Here is a 22,646-nt window from a genome sequence, read left to right as displayed (position 1 = left end):
GCATTAATATACACTGTCTACCCACATGGGATAGGCTGCTGCGAGGCTCCCTCCCTCCACTGAAAAGCCCTAACCCAAAATTCACATGATATTTACAACCCAGGATACTTCAAATTTATTAATTCCTTATTAAGCACAGCATGTGTAGGTAATTTCAAGAAATAAGAAACTACAATAAACAGAAGGGTTTATTTATTTGATAATAATTAATTTTCCCCAATTAATAATATCTAACATTTCATTCATAAATGGGGGAAAATCTCATTGCAAATTTTACAGAGAAAACCACTGAAAATGTTAAATAATACCTCAAGAATTTGAATTTTCCAAATTCCATCAAATATTATTTCTTGAAATTCTTCTTTAAAAATTTCTCCATTTAAAATGTATTTAATATATCCCATTATTATAAGTGTCACAAATTACAGTCACAAATATAAAAAATAATTAAAAATATTTTTCATTTCAGGCTTTAGAACACTCAGAAACTGGTGACAGATCTGTTCATTTAAAACAGTCAATATCACTAGGGAAAGAGTCATCAAACTGAAAGATAATTTTCAGTCAAAATAATGCTAAGCTCCAAATTTCTATCAATAGGAATAATATTAAATACAAGTGACATTCACTATGCAGAACTAGATAACTAATGTGTCACTATACATTTTTTAAAAGATGACTGAGGATAGGGACAAGTGGGGAGGCAGACAGTGGCGACCTCTGGAGGATGGAATCTCTTCTCTCTGCTGGTCCTAGAAGAGAAAAGAGACACCAATAAGCATCAACACACTGTCCAAAGTCCTCCCCACCCGAGATCCACCAGTCCACAGGTGTTTCTCAACCTTACAGCCAACCTCACCTTCAAATATGGTAATCAGTGCCAACAGAATGTCAAAAATATTACCTATCTTAATTTGATTACTTCTGTCTTTAAAAATATTATTTACTTTTACATAATTATAATCTGCATGAAATGGTGCAGAAAGCAGCCAGACTGAAAGTAATACCTCTTAACATTTATATGAATAATAGCTTTCCAAAACCATTCCACTCAATTATTTTAAATTATAAGGAGGCTTTCAAATAAGATCTAAATTCTCCGTAAGTGTATATGTGCTATTGCATATGAAACGTGTAGCTACTACCAAATATTTTGGTTATATATTGTTTGTGACCTATTCAATGGTCACAGGTGACGGAAAGGATGGGGAGATGGAAGTGCTTACATCAACCTGACAACGAGAAATTAATCAACTTGTACAATTCGGAAAAGGTTATTATACTCTGGAAAGAAGCCTTAAAACAATGGAAATTCAAAGAATGATGATCTAACTAAATAATTTAGACTGGCAATATTAAATAACCCCCACAGTTCTGTAATACAAATAGCAAATAGAATTCTACAGAATTTTATTTTTCTAGGAAGTACAGCTGACTGGTAATTCCAAATCACAAATTCTTAGACACCATTTACACTTTACACAACCAGTTCTCTGAATCACTGTTATTTTCTCACATATCACTGTGGAAGGCCTAGTTACTAGAAACCATGTCCAAAGTAAACTCTATAGTAAACTTAATTCAGTCACTCAAGACTAAGACCCAAATGTATACATTGGGGAATGAATTAATTTAAATTAAATAAACAGCATCTATGATTACATACTATTACTCTTTCCAAGTAGCATACCAGGCACTAGAAATACTAAAGTACAGGACAATGTGTGGTCATGTAAAACAGCAGAGAAAATGCCTTTTTGGAAGCCCTGAACGTTTGAAAACAAAGGTTCTTCTGGAATCACTGGCTCTGAGTGAATGCAATTTTAGCTTAAGTTGTGTTTTCTAACTAAAGTAAGTAAAGTAGGTGAACGGTTTCTGGGTTCCACTGTGCATCTACATTGTACTAGCCGCAACCAAGTCCACAATAAATCTAAAACTGAACGTTTGAGAGAAGTTTGGGAAGCGCCAGAGAATCAGGTTGAACGTCTGGTTTTGTGAAACCATTAAGAATTTTAGATCTCGATAAGAGCTCAGCAAAGAAAGGAATTCACACAACCAGTCCTCTGAATCACAGTTATTTTCTCACATATCATTGTGAGAAATTCTGGACAACTAAATCCTCGGAAACACAACAGTAACCAAAACAGAAATAACTGTTTGACCAAGCAGACAGGCTTTTATGGCACCTTTCCTGGGAGCTTCAAATGTCTTCATAAGTCACTCAACTGCACTTGCTGCAAAGATGTAACGTGCTGGGGCGGCAGCACAGGGCGGAGTGCGTCCCAGTGGCCCAGACCAGGCAAAGGCCACCTTCCCGCAAGGCCACGTTCACCGCGAAGGCTGGCCTCGCCCCTAGCGCGCCTTGCGCGACTCCCAATCGGCTCTGGCCCGCGCGCCGCTCTCGCGCTGAGGGCGCCAGTCACCGCATCCCACGGCCAGCGGCTCAGCGGCCCGCGCCCGCAGCGCCCGTACCTCACGCCGCTGCTCCGAAAGCCAGAGGACGCGCGCCCGGCCGTTCCCGGGGACACCACGAGGGGTGCAGCGCTCCCGCCCAGCGCCGGCCCTCGGCCCAGGAGACCCCGGAGGAGCGAGGAACCACGGGCCAGTACTGTCATGGCCGCAACACCGGCTTCCCACCCCGGGTTCTACCTTCCGCAGCTGGAATCCTCACTGCCAGAAGCCGGCTCTGCCCCCACCCGGCCTGGCGGAGCAAGCGCGTGGGCCAGCTGCCGGGTTCTGGGTCGCTGTGCTGGGCGGGGCCAGGAGCAGAGCTCCGGGTGGGGTTGGTCCAAGAGGAGCCGGGTCCTCAGGGGCGGGGCCAGGAGACTGACCCCTGGGAAGAAGGAGCCAAGAGGAGCCGGGTCCTCAGGGACGGGGCCAGGACCGGACCCCTGGGGAGGCGGAGCCGAGAGGAGCCGGGTCCTTGGGGGCGGGGCCAGGAGCTGAATACTGGGCGAGCGGAGGGTATTGCAGGTTCCGGAGAACTGGAGACCTCGGAGGCTGGCAGAGTGGCCTGGCGGCCCGTGTCTGCACCCGCCCACATTCTGCTGACCTTCCCTTAGTGAGGGCTGAGTGAAGACATCCGAACCAATAACTTCAGGCAGCCCCCCTTTTCCCTAAGCCATACTCCCGCCCCGTCCCCAGGGTTAAGTGGAATTTGACTTGAAGCTGTAAAGTAATAGGGTCTTTGTTTTCCAAAGCCTTTAGGTGACATTGGGATACCTAGAAGAAAGAAGTCTAAGGAGATGAAGATTTGAATGTGTGGAGAAGGAGAACCTCTGCCAGCAAGTTCCTTATAAAATGTTTAATATGTGTGTGTGTAATATATATATATATATATATATATATATATATATATATATATATATGTATATATGTATATATGTATACACACACATATGTATCAGACGATTGATTCGTTGTTTCAATTACAACAATAAGAGTCATAGATAAAACCATCTGCAAAGTCAACCGGAAATATTTCTCCCTGGGGCTGGCTGCAGCTGTGAAGAGTCATAACAATCTCTTTTCAGAACTGCTTTTTGACTGAGAAAATTTGTTTTCAAAAGTTACAGACTGTCAGAAAATTGTTCTTTAAAAAGTATATCACTAAGAATGAGCATCTTGTCTTGCTGATATGTCAATTTGACACAAAGAAACAACCTAGAAGAAAACAAAAAATGTTAACAACTAGATTTTAGATCTAAATCAGAACATATTTTTTAAATCCATTAAATCAAAAAATCACACACACACACACAAAATAATTTTAAACTGCTGCTGTGCAAAAAGGCACTGTTAGTCACTAATATGCCATTATGTAATAATGTGAGTATGTAACAGTTGTGATTCTGCAATCTGTATTTGGGGTAAAAATGGGAGTTCAAAACCCAATTGAGTCTAATGTATGAAAGATGATATATCATGAGCTCTGTAATGTTTTGAACAATCAATAAAAAAATAAAAAAAAACAAAAAGGCACTGTTAGGAGAAAATATTTGTGAAACTTTCTGATAAAGAAAGTGACTGGTGCCATGGCACACGTCTGTAATCCCAGCAGCTGGGGAGGCTGAGGCAGGAGGATCATGAGTTCAATGCCAGCCTCCACTGATGCTAAGCAACTCAGTGAGACCCTGTCTCTAAATAAAAATACAAAATAGGGCTGGGGATTTGGCTCAGTCAGTGGTTGAGTGCCCCAAGTTCAATCCCTGGTTCCAAAAAAAAGAAAAGAAAAAAGAAAGAAAAGAAAAAGAAATGTTTTAAACCCCCCCAAAAAAACTTTTGAAACAATAACAAAAATTAAACAAGCCAGCTAAAAAGCTAAAAATTTGCAGAATATCTGAACAGATAACCTACCAAGCACAAACAAGATACATAGATGAAAAAGAAAGCACATAAAAGAAAAATATTTAATATCATTTGCATTAAGGAAATGCAAATGAAATAACCATAAAATGCCACTACATTCCTGGTAAAATAGCTAAAGTCCAAAAGCTGACAAAGATATGGAGCAACAGGAACTATCATTCATTGTTGACAGGAATAAAAATGATTTAATTGCTGGGTGGTGTATGCACACCTGAAATCCCAGCGACTGGGGAGGCTGAGGCAGGAGGATCACAAGTTCAAAGCCAGCCTCAGCAAGAGTGAGGTGCTAAGCAACTCAGTGAGACCCTGTCTCTAAATAAAATACAAAATAGGGCTGGGAATGTGGCCCAGTGGTTGTGTGACCCTGAATTCAATCTCCTGTACAAAAAAAAAAAAAAAAAAAAAAATCAATCATTGTTAGTCAGCTGTCACTGTGACAAGAGATAATTAACTTAAAAAGAGGAAAGGTTTATTTTTGCTCACAGTTTCAGAGGTTCCAGTCCATGATCAATCAGCCCTGTTGCTGAGGGTCTGTAAGAGCACATCGCATCATGGCAGGAGTATGTAGCAGAGGACACTAATTCACTTGATAGCAGTCAGGTGGGGTCTCCAATATCCTATTCAAGGGTATACCCCCAGTGACCTAACTTCCTTCCACTCATCCCCACCTTCTAAAAATTACACCATCTCCCAACTGGTCCATAGGCTGGAGACTAGGGCTTTAACACGTGGGCCTTTAGGAGACATTTAAAGATCCAAACTATAGTAAGTCACTTTAGAAGATTGCTTGGAAAACTAACAAAACTTCTTTCAAAGCTAAAAATAGTTTAACTGTATTAAACAGTGCTAAACTATGAGCAGTCATGTTTCTAGCTATTTACACAACTGATTTGAAATTTATATCATCACAGAAACCTCCACATGAATGTTGATAGCACTTTCATTCACACTCTCTAAAAACTAAGATGTTCTTCAATAGGTGATGAATAAACAAATTATCATATAACCACACAATGGTATATTATTTATCCAGCAAGCCATAAGATGATGAAGATGAACTTTAAATGAATATTGATAAGCGAAAGAAACCAGTCTGAAATAATTACATAATATATGATTTCAATTCTTTGACATTCCATAAAAGGCAAAACTATAGAGACAGTAAAAAGATTAGTGGTTGCCACAGATTCAGAAAAAGAGAAGCTTTAATAGGTGAAGCACAGAGGAATTTTAGGACAGGGAGACCATAAATATTTAGAACTTTATAGCACAAAGAGTGAAACTTGTAGGTGAAATACAAAAAATCATTTAGGAGACTGGTGTTTTCCAAAAAGGAATGCAGACTGTGACAAGATAATCTAACTGCATTACAAATGTAATGTATGCTCACTGAAAGGGGTGAGGAAATCTTCTTACCTAAGTAACTCTGGAACTGAATAGAATCCTTAAAACTAATGGCAAAAGAAACAGCATATAAACATTATACAATATTTAATGAAGTTGGAAATATAAGTTAACAATTCTGAAATGATATACATATACACTGGAATAGTTAAATAAATAAATGAGGGATGGTGGGAAACAAGTTTCTTGCTTTTGGAGTAAGAATCAACATAAGCAACGGGAGGAGAATAGAATGATCCATATACCAATGGACTAATGTTGGAACATCTTATGAACAGATTTTTGGCATAAAATAGATACATATAGTTATGTACAGAAATATTTATAGATGTATGAATATTCAGGAGTTAGTATGCATACATATTTCTCTGCTTTGTCAGCTGAGACTGCCTAAAAGAGGCAATGCCTAGTAGCAATAAGTAAACCTAGGACCCAGATCTTGACTTTAACAATAAAGGAACCAGGAGTCCTTGGAGAAAAGGCTGATTCTAGGACTTGATCAGAAAATATATAAGACAAGTCTAGCTTTAATTCTTGCTCAAAAAATTCCATTTTAATGGGGCTATGCCAAAGACAATGAGCTAAATGGGCTCTTCGAGGCCAAAGCTGGAATAATTTGAACAGCAAAATAAAATAGTATGGGGTTACAACTCAATGTAAAATACTAACAATTATGATAGCATACTTATATAAACACATAATTAGATAAATAAATGAATGGAAGAGAACAGAAAATCATGTGCAGATTCTAAAAATTTATGTAGATACTATACCCTCAAAGAGGAAGAGAAAAGCTCTTCACTCCTTAAGTGGGAATTGATCATAGTGACTTCCTTTCAAAATCTATAGTTTGCAAAGAAGAAAAGAGAGTGATTTAGTAGAAAAACCTGACAAAAACTTGTTCAGCCATGTTATTAATTAACATCAAGTGATAGACTATGTTGATTGTATGGATACTTGATAAAATGAGATCAAAATTATACTTTACCTCTGTAGTATTTTTCCAGAACTCATAATTCCAGTATAATGAGAAAGAATTTTAAGTCATCCCAATAGAGGGATATCCTAAATATAGCTGAGCAGTACTTGTTAAAATTGTCAAGGTCATCAAAAACAAGGGAAGTCTGGAAAACTGTCACAGCCAAGTGGAACCTTAAGACGACATGACCAAATGTAATGAGGTAACCTGAATTCGGTCCTGGAACAGAAAAATGACTTTACATAAAAGCTAAGAGAAAATAATGTAATATAATGCATCAGTACTGGTTCTTTACTAATGTGATATTAATAACAGGAAAAACTGGATGCGTGGTACATGTGAACTCTTGATACTATCTTCCCAATTGTTCTGGAAATTCATAACTGTTCTAAAAACATTTAATGTCTTTTTTATTCAGCCAGAGCAGGTATCCATTGGAATCAATACCAGGAGAGGTTCTCTAAAGTGGACTTTATCCAAGTTATATTTATTGCAATTATTGACCCTATCCCCTTCTGGACTAGAAATTTAAGAACTGATGCTGAGACCTTCACAAGAGAACCTTAGAAATCAAGGAGGGTCAATGGGGAATTAAGAAAGACACACAAAAATTTACGGTGAGAAAGTTGGGACCAGGTGAGACAACATCCTCTGGTGGAGGAACAATGACACAGAGCTAGTATAGCACATTTATTATATTATCATCAAAAGGTTTTTCGTGGGAAAGTTTCTGTAAAGCAAACAAGTTTGAAGGTCACAGCACTTTTGAGTCATTGTGGTTATCTTGTATGTTCAGAATCCTCTATCCCCAGCAGCTGACCTTAAGGTCCAGACTCATAGAGTTCTGGGCCTTTGCACAGAACTTCATCAGGCAGGGCATCACCATAGTAACTGGGCAATCTTTTTCTGCATATTTGCTCAGAAAGTTCCCAGCACAAGTTCAGCCATAGCCGTGAGGCAGAGACCATGATCTAAGTCACCACTCTTGCACGTCTCCCCCTTTTATATTTTTAAAATGTAACTGATGCATGTCTACTCTGAAGTGCTTGAACTTGTATCAGATGAGCTTGCAGATGACTTAAAGAAAACAACATTGACTTAAGAGTAAGGAAATAAGTCCTAAGCAATACCATGAAGTATGTTTTAGTATATTCCAAGGATTGAAACCATTCAGATCATCCAACAGCTTTTTTGTAAAACTGGCAGGAGATAACATAGGAATCCAACTTTTCTTGAATAAGTTGAATGTAATGGTGAAGTGGTAAGAGATCTAAACTAACACTGATATGATTCCAAATTCCTAAGAGATACATCTTTATCATTTCCCAATCCCTTTGGGAGGTATTCAATGGAACAGGTGTTACATAAATAAACTGATGAGTGACATAACATCATAATTGTTGTTTGACCTGAAGACTTTGTATCTGATCACCCAAGCCCACTACAGTAGCCTCTAAGCTATTCAACTTAGCTTTAAGTTCATTATCAATAGCCTCCTGATCCTGGAGGACTCTTGAAATATTTTGTTCCAAAGCACTAATGATAGGGAGTACTATCTACCCAATTTCTTTCCTTCCTTCCTTCTTTCCTTCCTTCCTTCTTTTCTTTCTTTCTTTCTTTCTTTCTTTCTTTCTTTCTTTCTTTCTTTCTTTCTTTCTTTCTTCTCTTCTTTATTATAATCAGCTATTTTATAACCAGCTATATTATAATCAGCTATATTATAATCATCATAATGAATATGATGATGATGATAGTGACCAGCATTTTTTTTAACCAGAAGGTGTAGGAGTTAAGAAGTTTACTTCTGTAAGACTCTAACAGATAAGAGTTATAAATTTTATAAGGAAAATACAAAATGAAATTAACAAGAATTAAAAACATATTGAATCTGTATAACAGCTAAGAACTAAGAAAAGAAATTTTAATAATCCCAAATCTTTTCTTTAAACTTTAATTTGAAGAACACAAGGTTGGTAAAATGTTCTTCTAAACCTGATATTTTAAAGATCTATACACTTGGAAGATATGAATACATCTAGTTTACAAAGAAGCCAGTAACAGCCACGAGGCAGTCAGAGACCGTGATCTAAGTCACTGCTCTCCACAGGCTGATATATATTTTTTTTAATCTTCGATGTTATTCTAAAACCTGCTGAATACCTATCAGCTTTATTTTAATTGAATCAGAGATGATAAAAAGATTACAAAGAAAGAAAATTAGGCATCAGAATACCATGAAGAAAAATTTCTTCTATAATTATTTCAAATGTTTCAATGAAAACTTTGGAAGTTGCTTTAAAGAATGTAGTGTGTTTTCATGCCATAGAGATGTATATTTCCATGTAATTATTAAGAGTATCCATGGCACTGCTTGGGGCATGTGATTTGGGGCATGTGATTTGTCAACCTCCATTTAATTAATAGCTTATCACGTATTTTATATATATATATATATATATATATATATATAAAATATGTGTGTGTGATATTCATTATTGTAACAAAATATTTGAGAGTGATTTGGGAGACTGATGCAGTAGAATCACAAGTTCAAGTCCAGCCTGGACAACATAATGATGCTCTGTCTCAAAATAAAAAACACTGGCAATATAGCTCAGTGGTAAAGCAGCCCTGGATTTATTCCCCAGTGCAAAAAAATTGATTATTAAAAAGCAAACAGTTAAAACTGGTATCAGAAGCCAGCAAAATAAGAGTTGATTGCCTTGAGGCAAATAGAGTTGGTACTAATGACATGTGCGCTAGCTTACTCTGAACAGAGAAGAGCAAAGAAGAAGGTTGGTCAAAAGCTCAACAAAGAGCTTAGATGTGGAGGAAAACAAACTACAGTCAAGGAATAAATAAGATACAAGAAACAGGAGTGACTCCCAACAAGCAATAGCCAGATGAGTAGCTATGGACTGAGAGGAAGCAGCAGCCCAAGGAGCTGAAGAAAGTTGTCTTGGCAATATCAACCTGGAGGGGCAACTTCCAGAGGATATTTTAAGATCACTACATTTTTTTTGGCCTAGAATGGTTCTTTTGAATACAGATTGTTGTTTCCTGCTTTTCTCTAATTGCTCCTTTAAAAAACAAACAAAAAAAACCCCCAAAACTTCATTAAATTTAATTTTTTCAATACTATTTTAAAATGATTATGACTCAGTAATTTTAAATATAAAATTAGTGGTACAGAGTTTGCCTAGTATGTGAGAGACCCTTGGTTCAATCTCTAGTATGGGGGAAAAATGTGAGTTTGCAAACAAGAGAAATGAATGGATTAGTATAATATGATTTGGGGGGAGAGGTACATATATACCTTGTATAACCATCAAAACAAGTCAATTGGTATATCCATCACCTAATTTCTTAGCTCTTTTAAAATATGCAATAATTGTAGCTCTATTAAAATATGCAATAATTGCAGTCATTCTGCAATGTGACCCCTATTCCACTTTTACACTATAAGATCAACTTAAGTTTTTGCATACAAGCCAGAGCATATAGTATTTGTCTTTCTGTGCCTGAGTTATTTCATTTAATATAACATTCCCCCAAATATAACCATGTTACCGCAAATAACAGAATTGCATTGTTTTATGAAAAATAATTTATGTATGACTATATTTACATATAAATACCACATTTTTTTAATTGGTACACATTTCAGCTGATTTCATTTGTCTTGGATATTGTGAGTAGTACTGCAAATAAACATGGGAATGTGAATGTCTCTTTTACATTCTGATTCCATTTCCTTGGCTGTTATACCTCTTCTGGGGTAGTTGGATCACATGATAGTTATAGTTTAACTTTTTTATTTCCAGAAATAGGAAATAAATAACTGAATCACATCTTTCACAAGATTATAAATTAGTCATCTTTTTAGTTTTAACTAATAGACTGGGCAATAAGTAAGATTTATGAACATCTTAATTTGCTTAATTTATTTACTTTTCTTCACTGCTAATTAAGAAGCATATTTTTTTTCTTTTTCATCTGCATTTTATTTTCTCTTCTATGAAATATGTCATTTTAATTTTTTTCTAATTTATATGTGATTTATAGTTGAATGTCAATTCATTTTCAGTTTCATGTGTAACAGGTATTTAAGTTTGTGTCTTTCTTTTTTGTTGAGATTTTTGAATAAATGAAATTTCCTATTTGTGGTCTAACTAATCAATCTTTTATGTTTGGAGCTTATTGTAATGTTAAAAGTAATTGTTCTCTACTTTAAGATTATACATGTATATTTCTGCTTATTTATTCTAGAGCCTTTTACATAAGTTTTGATTTACAGATTCAAATTTCTAATAAGGATTACAATGCATATCTTGTATACACACACACACACACACACACACACACACACACACACCAGGGATTGAACCCAGGGGTTCTTAACCACTAGGCAACATCCCCAGCCCTTTTTTATATTTAGAGACAGGGTCTCACTAAGTTGCTGAGTCTGGCCTTGAATTTGCTATCCTTCTGCCTCAGCCTCCCAAGCCACTGGGATTACAGGTATGCACCACCATACCAGGCTCAACTATATTTCAAATATATTTTTGTTAAATATTAACTAGCAATTATAACAAGAGCATTTATTACTAATCCATTCATTTCTCTTGTTTGCAACCTCACATTTTTCCCCCATACTAGAGATTGAACCAAGGGCCTCTCACATACTAGGCAAACTCTAAGCTATAAGCACATTTTATGTTGAGACAGTATCTCATGAAGTTTCCCAGGCTGACCTTGAACATGTGGTCCTCATCCTTTAGCTTCTCAAATAGCTGGAATTACAGTCTGTGCCATGGTACCAGGCTTCACTTCTTTCTTATGTGAAATCTCATATAAGCATAGGTCTGCTACTGTTCTCATTTTCTAAATTAGTTAATGACAGATTGATGTGGCATAAATATTAGTGAACCTGAAGACATACAAATCATCAAAAAAGAAATGTATAGAATTAATATTGTTAAAGTGGCCATACTATCAAAAACAATACACAGATTTAATGTAATCTCCGTAAAAATACCAGTGACATTCTTCACAAAAATAGAAAAAAAGTCCTAAAATTTATTTGGATGAATAGAAGGCCCAGAATAGCTAAGGCAAAAAAGCAATACTGGAGCCATTACAATATCTAACTTCAAGTTAAACTACAGGGCTATAGTAACAAAAACTGCAAGGTACTACATAAAAACAGACACATAGACCAATGGTAAAGAATAGAAGACACAGAGACAAATCCACACAAATATTGTCACTGAATCCCTAACAAAGCAGCTAAAAACAGAAAAGACAAACTTTTAAGCAAATGACGCTGGTTATGGGTATGTAGAAGAATGACACTTTCACCCTGCAGAAAAATCAACTCAAAATGGATCAAGACCTAGGAATTAGGTCATAAACTATGCAACTCCTAGAAGAAAACATAGGGTTAACACTCTAGCATAGAGACACTGGCAATCATTTTCTCAATAGGACCCCTTAAGCTCAGGTAATAATACCAAGTGTTAATATATAGGATGACAGCAAACTAAAAAACATCTGCACAGAAAGGAAACAATTAAGAATGTGGAGAGAGAATCTACAGAACTGGAGAAAGACTTTGGTAGCTACTCTTGTGATCAAGGATTGATATCTATAATATATAAAGAACTCAAAAAACTTAACACCAAAAAAAAAAGAAGAATTAATAAATGGGTAAATGGGGCTGGAGCTGGAGCTCAGTGGCAAAGCACTTGCCTAGCATGTGTGAGGCACTGGGTTTAATCCTTACCACCACATAAAAATAAAATAAAATAAAATAAAATAAAATAAAGGCATGCTGTCCACTACAACTACAAAAAAAATTAAAAACATATATGGGCAAGTGGATTAAACAGATACTTCTCAAAATAAGAAATACAAATGGCCCAAAAATATTTTTTAAAAAGTTCAATATCATTAGCTATTAGGGAAATGCAAATCACAACTACACTGAGATTTCAGCTCACACAAGTCAGAATGGCAGTCATCAAGAATATGAACCATAATAAATGCTGGAGAGGATGTGGAGAAAAAGGAACACTTTTATACTGTTAGTGGGACTGTAAATTAGTACAACTACTATGGAAATTAGTGCCAAAGTGTCACAAGCGTCTGTGGGCTGTGTGTGGACTATATTGTCCATAGTAGCCTAACGAGGGGTTAAGTCTGGCATTGGGAACCTCCTGTGACACCCCCCTGGATCACCTGATGCAGGTGAACTTCCCCCTCAAGCTCTGCCAGAGATCCCATACAGCACCTGAGATGGGTATGACCTGCCAAGATGTCAATCAACCTAATGACTGAAAAACAACTCAAGACTCTGCCCTTGAAACCTTATCCCTGCCTTTGATGTCTTTCCATATAAATAAAGCAAGAGTAGGCTACCTTTTGCCTTTTTCAGTGTGGAAACTTGATCCCTAAGATTGGCTAACCCTCTTGACTCCTCTTTCTAAAAATATTTTGTGTTCTGTGGTTCTTTCACATTTCTGTTTTTCTTAGCTTTCATTTTGCAGCCAGCCCATTCCACAGAGAGGAACCCCATTTCAATCACCTGAGTGGGACATGGGCGAGACAGAAGTTCCTCAACAGTTTAGGAATGGAACCATCATATGGACTCAGTTATACCTCTCCTTGGTATTTCTCCTAAAGAATTCAAAACATCATACTGTAGTGAAATATGCATAACCATGTTTACAGCAGCACAATTCACAATAGCCCCTGGAACCAGTCTAGGTGTCTGTCAACAGGTGAGCGAATAAGAAAATGTGGTATATCTACACAATGGAGTTTTATACAGCCTTGAAGAAGAATGAAATTATGTCATGTGCAGGAAAATGAATGGAACTTGAAAATGTTTTCTTTCATAAGTGGAAACTAGAGAAAAAAGAAAGGTAAAGAAAGGTGGGGAGATTTCAGGAAAATCAAAGAGATCAGTAGAATAGAGGAAAGGGACCAGGGGGAGGAGGAGAGAAAGGAAAGGGGAAATACTGGGGAATTATATTGGCAAAATTATATTTTTATATTGTGTGTATGTACAATTATGTGATGACAAATATCATCATTATGTACGACTATAATGTACCAATAAAAAAAAAGTGAAGCCTGAAGTGTTGGTGTAGGCCTGTGATCTCAACAACTCCAGAGGCTAAGGCATGAGGATGGCATGTTTGAGGCCAGTCTCAGCAACTTGGAAAGACCCTGTCTCAAAATAAAGAGAAAAAAAAAACTTGGGATGTAGCTTAGTGGTAAAGTACCCATTTTTTTAATACCCAATATGTGTCTCTCTCTCTCTCTCTCTCTCTCTCTCTCTCTCTCTCTCTCTCTCAATCACAACTAACTGAGATTTCAGCTCACACAAGTGTGTATATATATATATATATATATTTTTTTTTTTGAACCAAGGGCCTCTCACATATTAGGCAAACTCTCTACCACTAAGCTATATCACTAGCACATTTTATGTTGAGACAGTATCTCATGAAGTTTCCCAGGCTGGCCTTGAACGTGTGGTCCTCATGCTTTAACTTTTCAAATAGCTGGAATTACAGTCTGTGCCATGGTACCAGGCTTCACTTCTTTCTTATGTGAAATATAAATATATATAATATATATACATACAGAGAGAGGGGGGGGGAAGATAAAAAATAATAATAAGTCATCAGCAAGCCATGGGTTAACTTTAAGACACCAAGTACAATGTAACTGGAGTTCCTAAATGAATGGGGTGGAAAACAAATATATTTTTATGGCCTTGAATTATGTTGCTTTTTTTTTCTTTGTAGTCTAGCTTCAAAGAGTAATGCAAAACATACTTTGTGCTCCTGAGGGAATTGTTCAAAAAGCAAAGTGGCAAAACAGAGAACAGTGGGCTCTTAATGTGAACTCTGGGGAGAGCTAACCAAATTATAATTGTTACATGTTAACATTGGCAGCAAGAAGAAAGCAGATATGCATCAGTCCTCAGTAAGATCATAGAACTTGATGTTCCAGGGCAGGAGGCTTGGCAAAGCTGGCAAGGAGCAGCAGTCAGGATGTCTTAGTCCGCCTGATGAGTTAGTTCCACCTCATGTAGGCACTCATAGAAGGCATTTTTTTTTTTTTTTGGTTACATCTCCGTATTCCACAGAGGCTGGGTGAAACTGGGGTGGAGTTGGGTACTGCTTACTGATGTGGTAATAATGGAAGAAAATGGAGACAATAATCCGGCATCAAGCCTTGGCTCTGCCGTTACTAGGTTTTAAAACCTTGGACAAGTCAGTTCATTTCTCTTTGCTCATTTCCTTTCACTAGCAAATCATAGTAAAATGAAATGATTGTTATCATGACACCTCATTAGCTAAATAATACTGGAAGGGCTCAGGAAATGTCTCTTGGAGGAAGTGATTTGTAAACTAAGAGTTGAAGAGTAAGTAAAACTTAACCAGATGAATGGGCTAAATCTTAGTGCGGAGATGAAAGATGTTTCAGTTAAAGGAAACAGAATGAGTAAAGTCCTGATCCAGAACAGAAAATGGTCATTTCAGGGAAGAAAAGAGTGATTTGATGTAACTAGAGCATTGAGTTTCATAGCTAAGTAATTAGGAATCTTAAATTATTAGCAGCAAAATAACTTGCTGAAGGTTACCTGGCTATCAAGGACCTGGCTCATGATTGCACTAGCATTTTAACTGTTAATTATATATAGTCTTTCTACTGAACCATGCAAACAAGAGAAGATCATTGCTTTGGATGTTACAGGTATATAAAAAGAAGCTACAAAAATGAGGAAGTAAGACTGAGTAAATAAATCAGTGGATAAACTATGACCATTTGTTTCTACCATATTCCTCCAGAAATACAAAAACCATCTCAAAACAGAGTTTGTGATCAATACAAAACTTTGATGCTTAGTTCTATATTGTAAACTTACATTTCACTAAACAGAAAATGAACCTGAGCTGAGTGCAGTGGTGCACACCTATAATCATAGCGCTCTGTAGGCTAAGGCAGGAGGACTACAAGTTCAACGTCAGCCTCAGCAACTTTGTTAAGTCCTAAGCAACTTAATGAGACTCTGTCTCAAAATAAAATTAAAAAAATTAAAATGGCTGGAGATGTGGCCCAGGTGTCCCTGGGTTCAATTCCTGGTACCAAAAAAAAAAAAAAAAAAAAAAAAAGAAGAAGAAGAAGAAGAAAAATGAACCTGAAAAGCCATGCAAATCACATTTATTTTTTAAAGTATAAGACAGATAAATTCATTTTTTATAATGAGTCAATTACATTTATGTGAGATGGAATGAATTGATTTTCCCATGCTCTTGTGTAAGACACTAACCGATAGGAGATTACATTAATTTATTATAAGATCTTCATTATGTCCTCTGTATTCTGATGTCTGTCTTGGAGATGTCAAGGTATGCAATTCTTTTAATTTGCCCTGCATGTAATTTGTTGGGATTCCTGAATATGAGGCTTGTTATCTCCGGTGACCATGGAATTACATCATTCTGATCTTCCTCTAACACAGCCTACTATAGGAGCTCAGTTGATGGTCCACAGTGTCAGGGCAGCTGGTTTAATAGTGCACCCTCAATTGGCAGTGTTTTCTGTCTACTTCTACGCTAACCTTCCCTGTGCTTCTCAAGCACATACTTGTACTTCAATCCTTGTCTCAAGGTCTATTCTTATTATCCATTTTCTACCCAATGATTGGCCAACTGTGTTTGGAGTTGACACCATGTTGGAGATAAAGGATATCCTCTAAAGAAGAAAAAAAATAATTATTTAAAAACAAAATTTTCTTAGCTAATATGTCTGTTTGATCTGTGTAAGATCTAGGTGTTGATCTTCACATGACAACTCATCACTCGGATATTTAGGGAAGATAATTACAACATAGATCACTTTGAATATCCTGTCCCAAGACATGAAAAATATAGTTCCATCCATTCAAACCTAGAGCAGAAATTTTGTTTAAATAATAGTCTACTTAAGAAAAAAAAATTAGCATCAAGATACTTTGGCATTTTCAAGGGACAAAAATCACAGCAATTTAGTTTAATCATCTTAATTGGCTCTATTTTCAATGCCAGAATTGGGCAACATCTCATTCCATGAAACAGAACAGGGCTCTGAACAAAAGATTTGGGTTTTATAGACAGAGAAGGGCTTGAAGAAAACAGAACAAAACAAAAGCCAATTGGCCATTTCAAAATTACTTTCTTTATAAGGTGGGGACAGGGAGACAGAACAATAGGAAAATAACTGATTAATTAACATTAGGTTATTTCAGGTTACTTATTTCATGTGAGGATTAAAACAGAAGAAATTTCATTATCATGCCAATTAAAACTGGTCTTTTCAGGAGATTTGTCTGTTCCCTCTCTACTGTGGTATAGTTAAACAGCCCCCAAAGAATCCTTGTGTTAAAGACTTGGTCCCCAGTCTGTGACACTGTTGGAAGATGGTAGAAATTTTCAGAGGTGGGCGGAATGGGAGGGTTTAGAACATTGGTGTGGGGGTCGTGCCCTTGAAGGGATCCTGAGACTCTGGTCTCTTCCCCTCCTTTCTTTACACCTGGCCATAAGGTGAATGAGCTGCCTCTGCCACATGTTCCTATCACAACATACTTTCCTGCTACCAGCACAGAGAAATGGGGCCCATAGGTCATAGAATAAAATCTCAAAACTGTGAGCCAAAATACACTTTTCTACTTTATAGCTGGTTTACCTCAGGTTCTTGTTATAGTAATGGAAAGCCGATTAACACACTCTAATCCTGATTTCTCTAAAGATCAAACAAACAGCTTAGTTTCAGCTTAATGACCTGATACTTCAGTGTGAATAAATCCACTTTCACTCTTAGCATGAACTGTGCAGGAGCTTACTCTAAAACAATGGCCTCTTGTAATTTTTATTTAATGTCATGTACCGTACTTCTCTTTAATCTTTTAGATAATGATCATTACTCATACATCCTCAAGAGCCAAAGAAAACTAACTTTTCTATCTGTCAATGTGACTCTAAAAAGGAAACCATTTGGAAATTTTTTTTAAATGGTAATACTATCTGTTAAAAAAGGGTTCATTCAAAATTCCAACACATTTTAATAGTATGTATTTTTAACAACTATATAATATATGTATTTCAAAATGAATTTGTTTCAGATATTATTCTACTATATATTTAGGATATAATTTTCTAAATGCATTAATCATACTTTCTGCCATTGACTATGAATAATGTCAGTTATAATCTACAATAGGAACTTTTTAGCAGTAAACTGATCAGAACCCCTTTCTTACTATGCATAAGGTTCTGTGTTAGGTTAGGTAATCTATACAATATCTCCCAAGTTGCTCCCATAGAACACATACTGTATATTATTTAGCATTATATCTCTGACAGCCCTTTTGGTCAGTTGTTTGTTTTGCTTTTAGAATCTAATTAAGATTTTATTTGTAATTGGGGAAAGACAACCTTCATTTTCCAGATTGAAATGAAAGTGTCCTGTGTTCATTTTTCTGAGTTTCCATTTAAGTTAATTCTGAAGCTTCAACTGCTCTTCACAGAGCACAGGGCTCTACTTAGATCTTCAGGATTCCCCAGAAGTCTATTAGGTGTGAGCTTGGCCATCTTTAAATTAGGAGTGAAAAATCCCAGGATTTAAAAATAATGTAATTTGGGCTGGGGATGTGGCTCAAGCGGTAGTGCGCTCGCCTGGCATGTGTGTGGCCCAGGTTCCATCCTCAGAACCACATACAAAAAAAAAAAAAATGTTGTGTCCGCCGATAGCTAAAAAATAAATATTAAAATTCTCTCTCACTCTCTCTTTAAAAAAATAAAAATAAAAATAATGTAATTTAATATTAATTTTTATGACTTAAAGAGAAAACTCAAGAAAGTATTCACAGCAGATAGCTTCCTTCACCTCACAAAGGCAATAGAATACCTATAATAAATATTATACTTAGTGATGAGATGCTTAGAAAGTTTTATTTAGAAAAAAACAAAGAGAGCCTGCTATCACCACCTCCATTCAAATGTGTACTGAAAGTTCTAAGCAGTACATCAAAGCTAGAAAGTGATATTAAAATTTATAATGAATGAAAAAATAAAACTACTATTAGTAGATGACATAATTGTCTAGACAGAAAAAGCAAAACAACTTAGAGTTACATAATTAGAATACTAATGGATACAAAAGTCAGAAAACACAGTCTTTAAAACACCATTTATAATGGCAAAATACAAAATGCAAGTTTGTAGAAATGTGTTTAAGGAAAAAGTCCAAGAAGAATGTTTAAATTCATTTAAAGAACTCAAATTTTATAGGCTGTATCAAGTTCATAAATTATCTCATATTTTAAAGATGCATCATTATTTTACCCATAAATTCAATGCACTTTCATTCAAAATTCTTATATTGACAAGCACTGCTAAAGAACAAAAACAATGCTGTGAGACTTGCCTTTCCAGTCATCAAGAATTTTTTATAATGCTATAGAAATTAAGATAGTGCTGCACTCATGTAGATGTGATATATTGACCGAATAAAAGAAAGAAAACAAAGTACAAAATCAAACTACACATGTATGAAATTTAGATTTATACAGAGATTGGAAATTGATGATCTTTCCAACACTTTGTACTGGGAAACTGGTTACCCATATATGGAAAATAAAATTGAATATCTACCTCATATTTTACAAAAAAATTGATTTTAAGTAGATGAAAGTTCTAAATATAAAATACAAAATATTCATTTACTAGAAGACAATATAGCATGTAATTACGATTTTGAGAAGTATAAGAGGAAAAATTAAACTATAGACAATTCATTTCAAAAAGCATTACAGAGACAATTTTATGTCGCATATAAAAGTGATGAATGATTAGTTACAAAAAAAATTTAAAAAGCTTTTATGAAATAGCTAATAGTACAGAAAGCAAATGGGCATTATACAAGTTATTTGGCAACAATATAAAAGTCTGCCAGTTCTATGAAATGGCCAGTAGGTGGAGGAAGAGGCACTTTCATAAATTGCTTTTGTGCACGGCAAACTTGGTACAACCATTTTGAGAATTGTTTGTACTATTTGGTGAAGTTGAAGGTATACATAACGCTGTGAGCCAGTAATTCGACTCCTACATATCTATCCTAGAGTATCTCTAATTATCTCTAACACATGTGTTGTGGAAACCAGTATAAAAATTTGAAAGCAGCATTATTCATAGTAGTAAAGCTATAAGTAACACAATTTTCTAAGCAACAATGGACCAAATAAATATATGTTGGTGTTATCACAAAATGAAATTATATTTTATTAAAATTATCAGCACATACAAAATTCTGTAAAAATGAATTTACCTTATATAAAATTCATAAATATGGTATTGAATGATAGAATTAAGTTATATTACAGAGCCATTATCTATTTATCCAGAATTCAAAGGTAAATGATACTAAAGAAGTTTTAGAATTCCAATAATACTGGTAAACTTGTAGAGATAAGTGAAAAATAATTAACACTGATTTCAAGATGAGGGTTAAGATGGTGGTATGTTACAGGGAGGGAGAGGAACTGAGATTTGGAAGAGTATAGAGAGTGCTTCTGGTATTTCAGGAATGTTCTAAGTCTTGGAGTTGGAAATAAAAATAGTTATTTACATTTTTACTGTTTCTAGAACTATATACATACATATGTATATATACACATACATATAATATACATATGCATGTATAATCTTTAATATTATTTATGTAAAATACACTTTTGTGTTTTATACAATATTTTTACACTATCTTTTATATCTACGAAATTTTTTTTCAATTTTTTTTTCAGGTGTAGATGGACACAACACAATGCCTTTATTTCTACAAAATTCTGTGCAAATTTAAGACATTTTAAACCTAAAAAATTATGTTGTATCTTTTGAATGTTTTCTATTCAAGTGTATAATAGACTTCCAAATAATCTAGAACTATCCATGTAATCTTACTGCTTACCATGCATCTTTGCTTATGGTAGATGTTCATTGACATCAAAATTAAGTCTATGCATGTCAATTTATACCTTACTAATGTTCTCAGAGCCCCCTCTCTGTCCCCCATTTTTTTCCTTTTTTTTTTTTTTAAGAGGCTATATGACAGTTTCTAGAATGGGACCTTGAAGACAAAGCAGGTTTTCTTTGTGTGTCATATAAAAATTATGCCCAATATCTTAGTCTCTTTTATTTTTAGTCTAATGAAGTTTAAACCACTTCAGCTCTGAAAACTCCACTACCAGAGGCCTTATTTTCTCCTCATTTTTCCTACTTGAATGGTTTCTTTTCAGCTACAGTAAGAAGCTGCAAGCATCAACTGGACATTTCAATAAATTTGGGAGAAATAAAATATATTTGAATAGGTTGACATTATAAGCTCTAGGCTCTTACAAGCATCAGGTGTGTGAAATAAGTACAGCAAAAGTCAGCTATTCTTTTTTATACATGTGGTGATATATGCCTATGAATCCCAATTACTTGGGAGAGTGAGGCAGGAAGATCACAAGTTCAAGGCCAGCCTAGACAACTTAGCAAGGCCTTGTCTCAAATTAAAATTTTAAAAGGTCCACGTAACTCACTAACAAGTGCAAGGTCCTGAGTTTAATCCCCAGAACCTCAAAAACAAAAAAATGAAAACAATTTTAAAAGCCTTAAAAATAAACCCCCCAAACAGTAAAGGTCTGAGTGAAAATAAAGACAGCCATATTACCCAGCTGTTTAATATTTCAAATCAATGTACCAAGTCTCAGTGCTGGATCAACAGTTCAACATTGAGAGAAATAAACACAGAGAAATCACAAAAGACCGATTATTTGCCAATATCATCAATATGCATTAATTAAGCTGCAAGTATGGAATGGGATTGGGCATATAGTGCAAGGATCCATTCCTTAAGGTTTTTATTGTCATCAAGACAATGACCTGTGTAAGTATAAAAGAACTGCTCAGTCCAGTGAAAATTTGTAAATATGATAGCCATGAGATCTTAGTTGAATATAATAATTCTATCTACTAAACAAATACCCCAGGTTGACAGGCAGTAATTATATTGTCACCCCTAATAAGAGGAGTACAAACACTTGTAGTCATAGTCTCCAGATAATTAAATAGATTTTGTTTTGCTCCTAATTGAACTTTTATACTTGACAACCTGTGTGAACATCCTGATTTAATTTTAGATATTTCACAGTTTTTGTTTTGCTTATAGAAAAAAAAAAAAACTCTTTAGATCTGGCTTTCCTTTATGAAATGTTCCAATAGATAAAAGGAGGCGATAAACCCAAGGGCAGATAGCAGAACAATGTTGGTGAGATCCTGTAGGCAAGTTTGATTTCGACCTTGGTGGATGCAACACTGGTATTCCTTATGCACCACAATCTCAAGATTAATTTTGTTTCCTTCTCCTTCCTTGTTGAAGAATGAAAGGAGAAGCTCATCAAATACAAGTCAATAAGGAAGTAGAATATTTTTGTCCAATTTGTTTTCCTTGGGAAGGATGAAAAGTAAAGAATGTAATAAATCTATTAATAAAGACAGAACATTTTTGATGTGTTATTTCCTGGAGATGGACCAATGTAATTTTTTTTATTATTATTTTATTGTTGGTTGTTCAAAACATTACATAGTTCTTAATATACCATATTTCACAGAATGATTCAAGTGGATTATGAACTCCCACCTTTACCCCGTATACAGATTGCTGTGTCACATCAGTTACATTTCCATTGATTTACAAATTGCCTTTCTAGTGACTGATGTATTCTGCTGTCTATCCCATTCTCCACTATCCCCCCACCCCTCCCCTCCCCTCCCCTCCCCTTCTCTCTCTCCACCCC

General features: G+C 35.6%; 1 protein-coding gene across 1 annotated transcript in view; it reads right to left on the bottom strand.

The window, feature by feature from the left end:
* The window catches only part of MTHFD2L (methylenetetrahydrofolate dehydrogenase (NADP+ dependent) 2 like), a 120,887-nt gene extending 117,647 nt beyond the window's left edge, over nucleotides 1-3,240 (bottom strand). Inside the window, exons 1-2 of the mRNA XM_081302963.1 lie at nucleotides 2,885-3,240; nucleotides 2,473-2,826 (exon numbers count right to left, since the gene is read on the bottom strand). Coding sequence (XP_081159089.1) covers nucleotides 2,473-2,615 — 143 coding nt within the window. The 5' untranslated portion in view covers nucleotides 2,616-2,826; nucleotides 2,885-3,240. The remainder of the gene's footprint in view (nucleotides 1-2,472; nucleotides 2,827-2,884) is intronic.
* Nucleotides 3,241-22,646: the final 19,406 nt, after the last annotated feature.

The sequence above is a fragment of the Spermophilus citellus genome (assembly GCF_964194105.1).
Source record: "Spermophilus citellus genome assembly, chromosome: 8".
NCBI lineage: Eukaryota > Metazoa > Chordata > Mammalia > Rodentia > Sciuridae > Spermophilus > Spermophilus citellus.
This window is presented reverse-complemented; position numbering and strand designations above follow the sequence as displayed.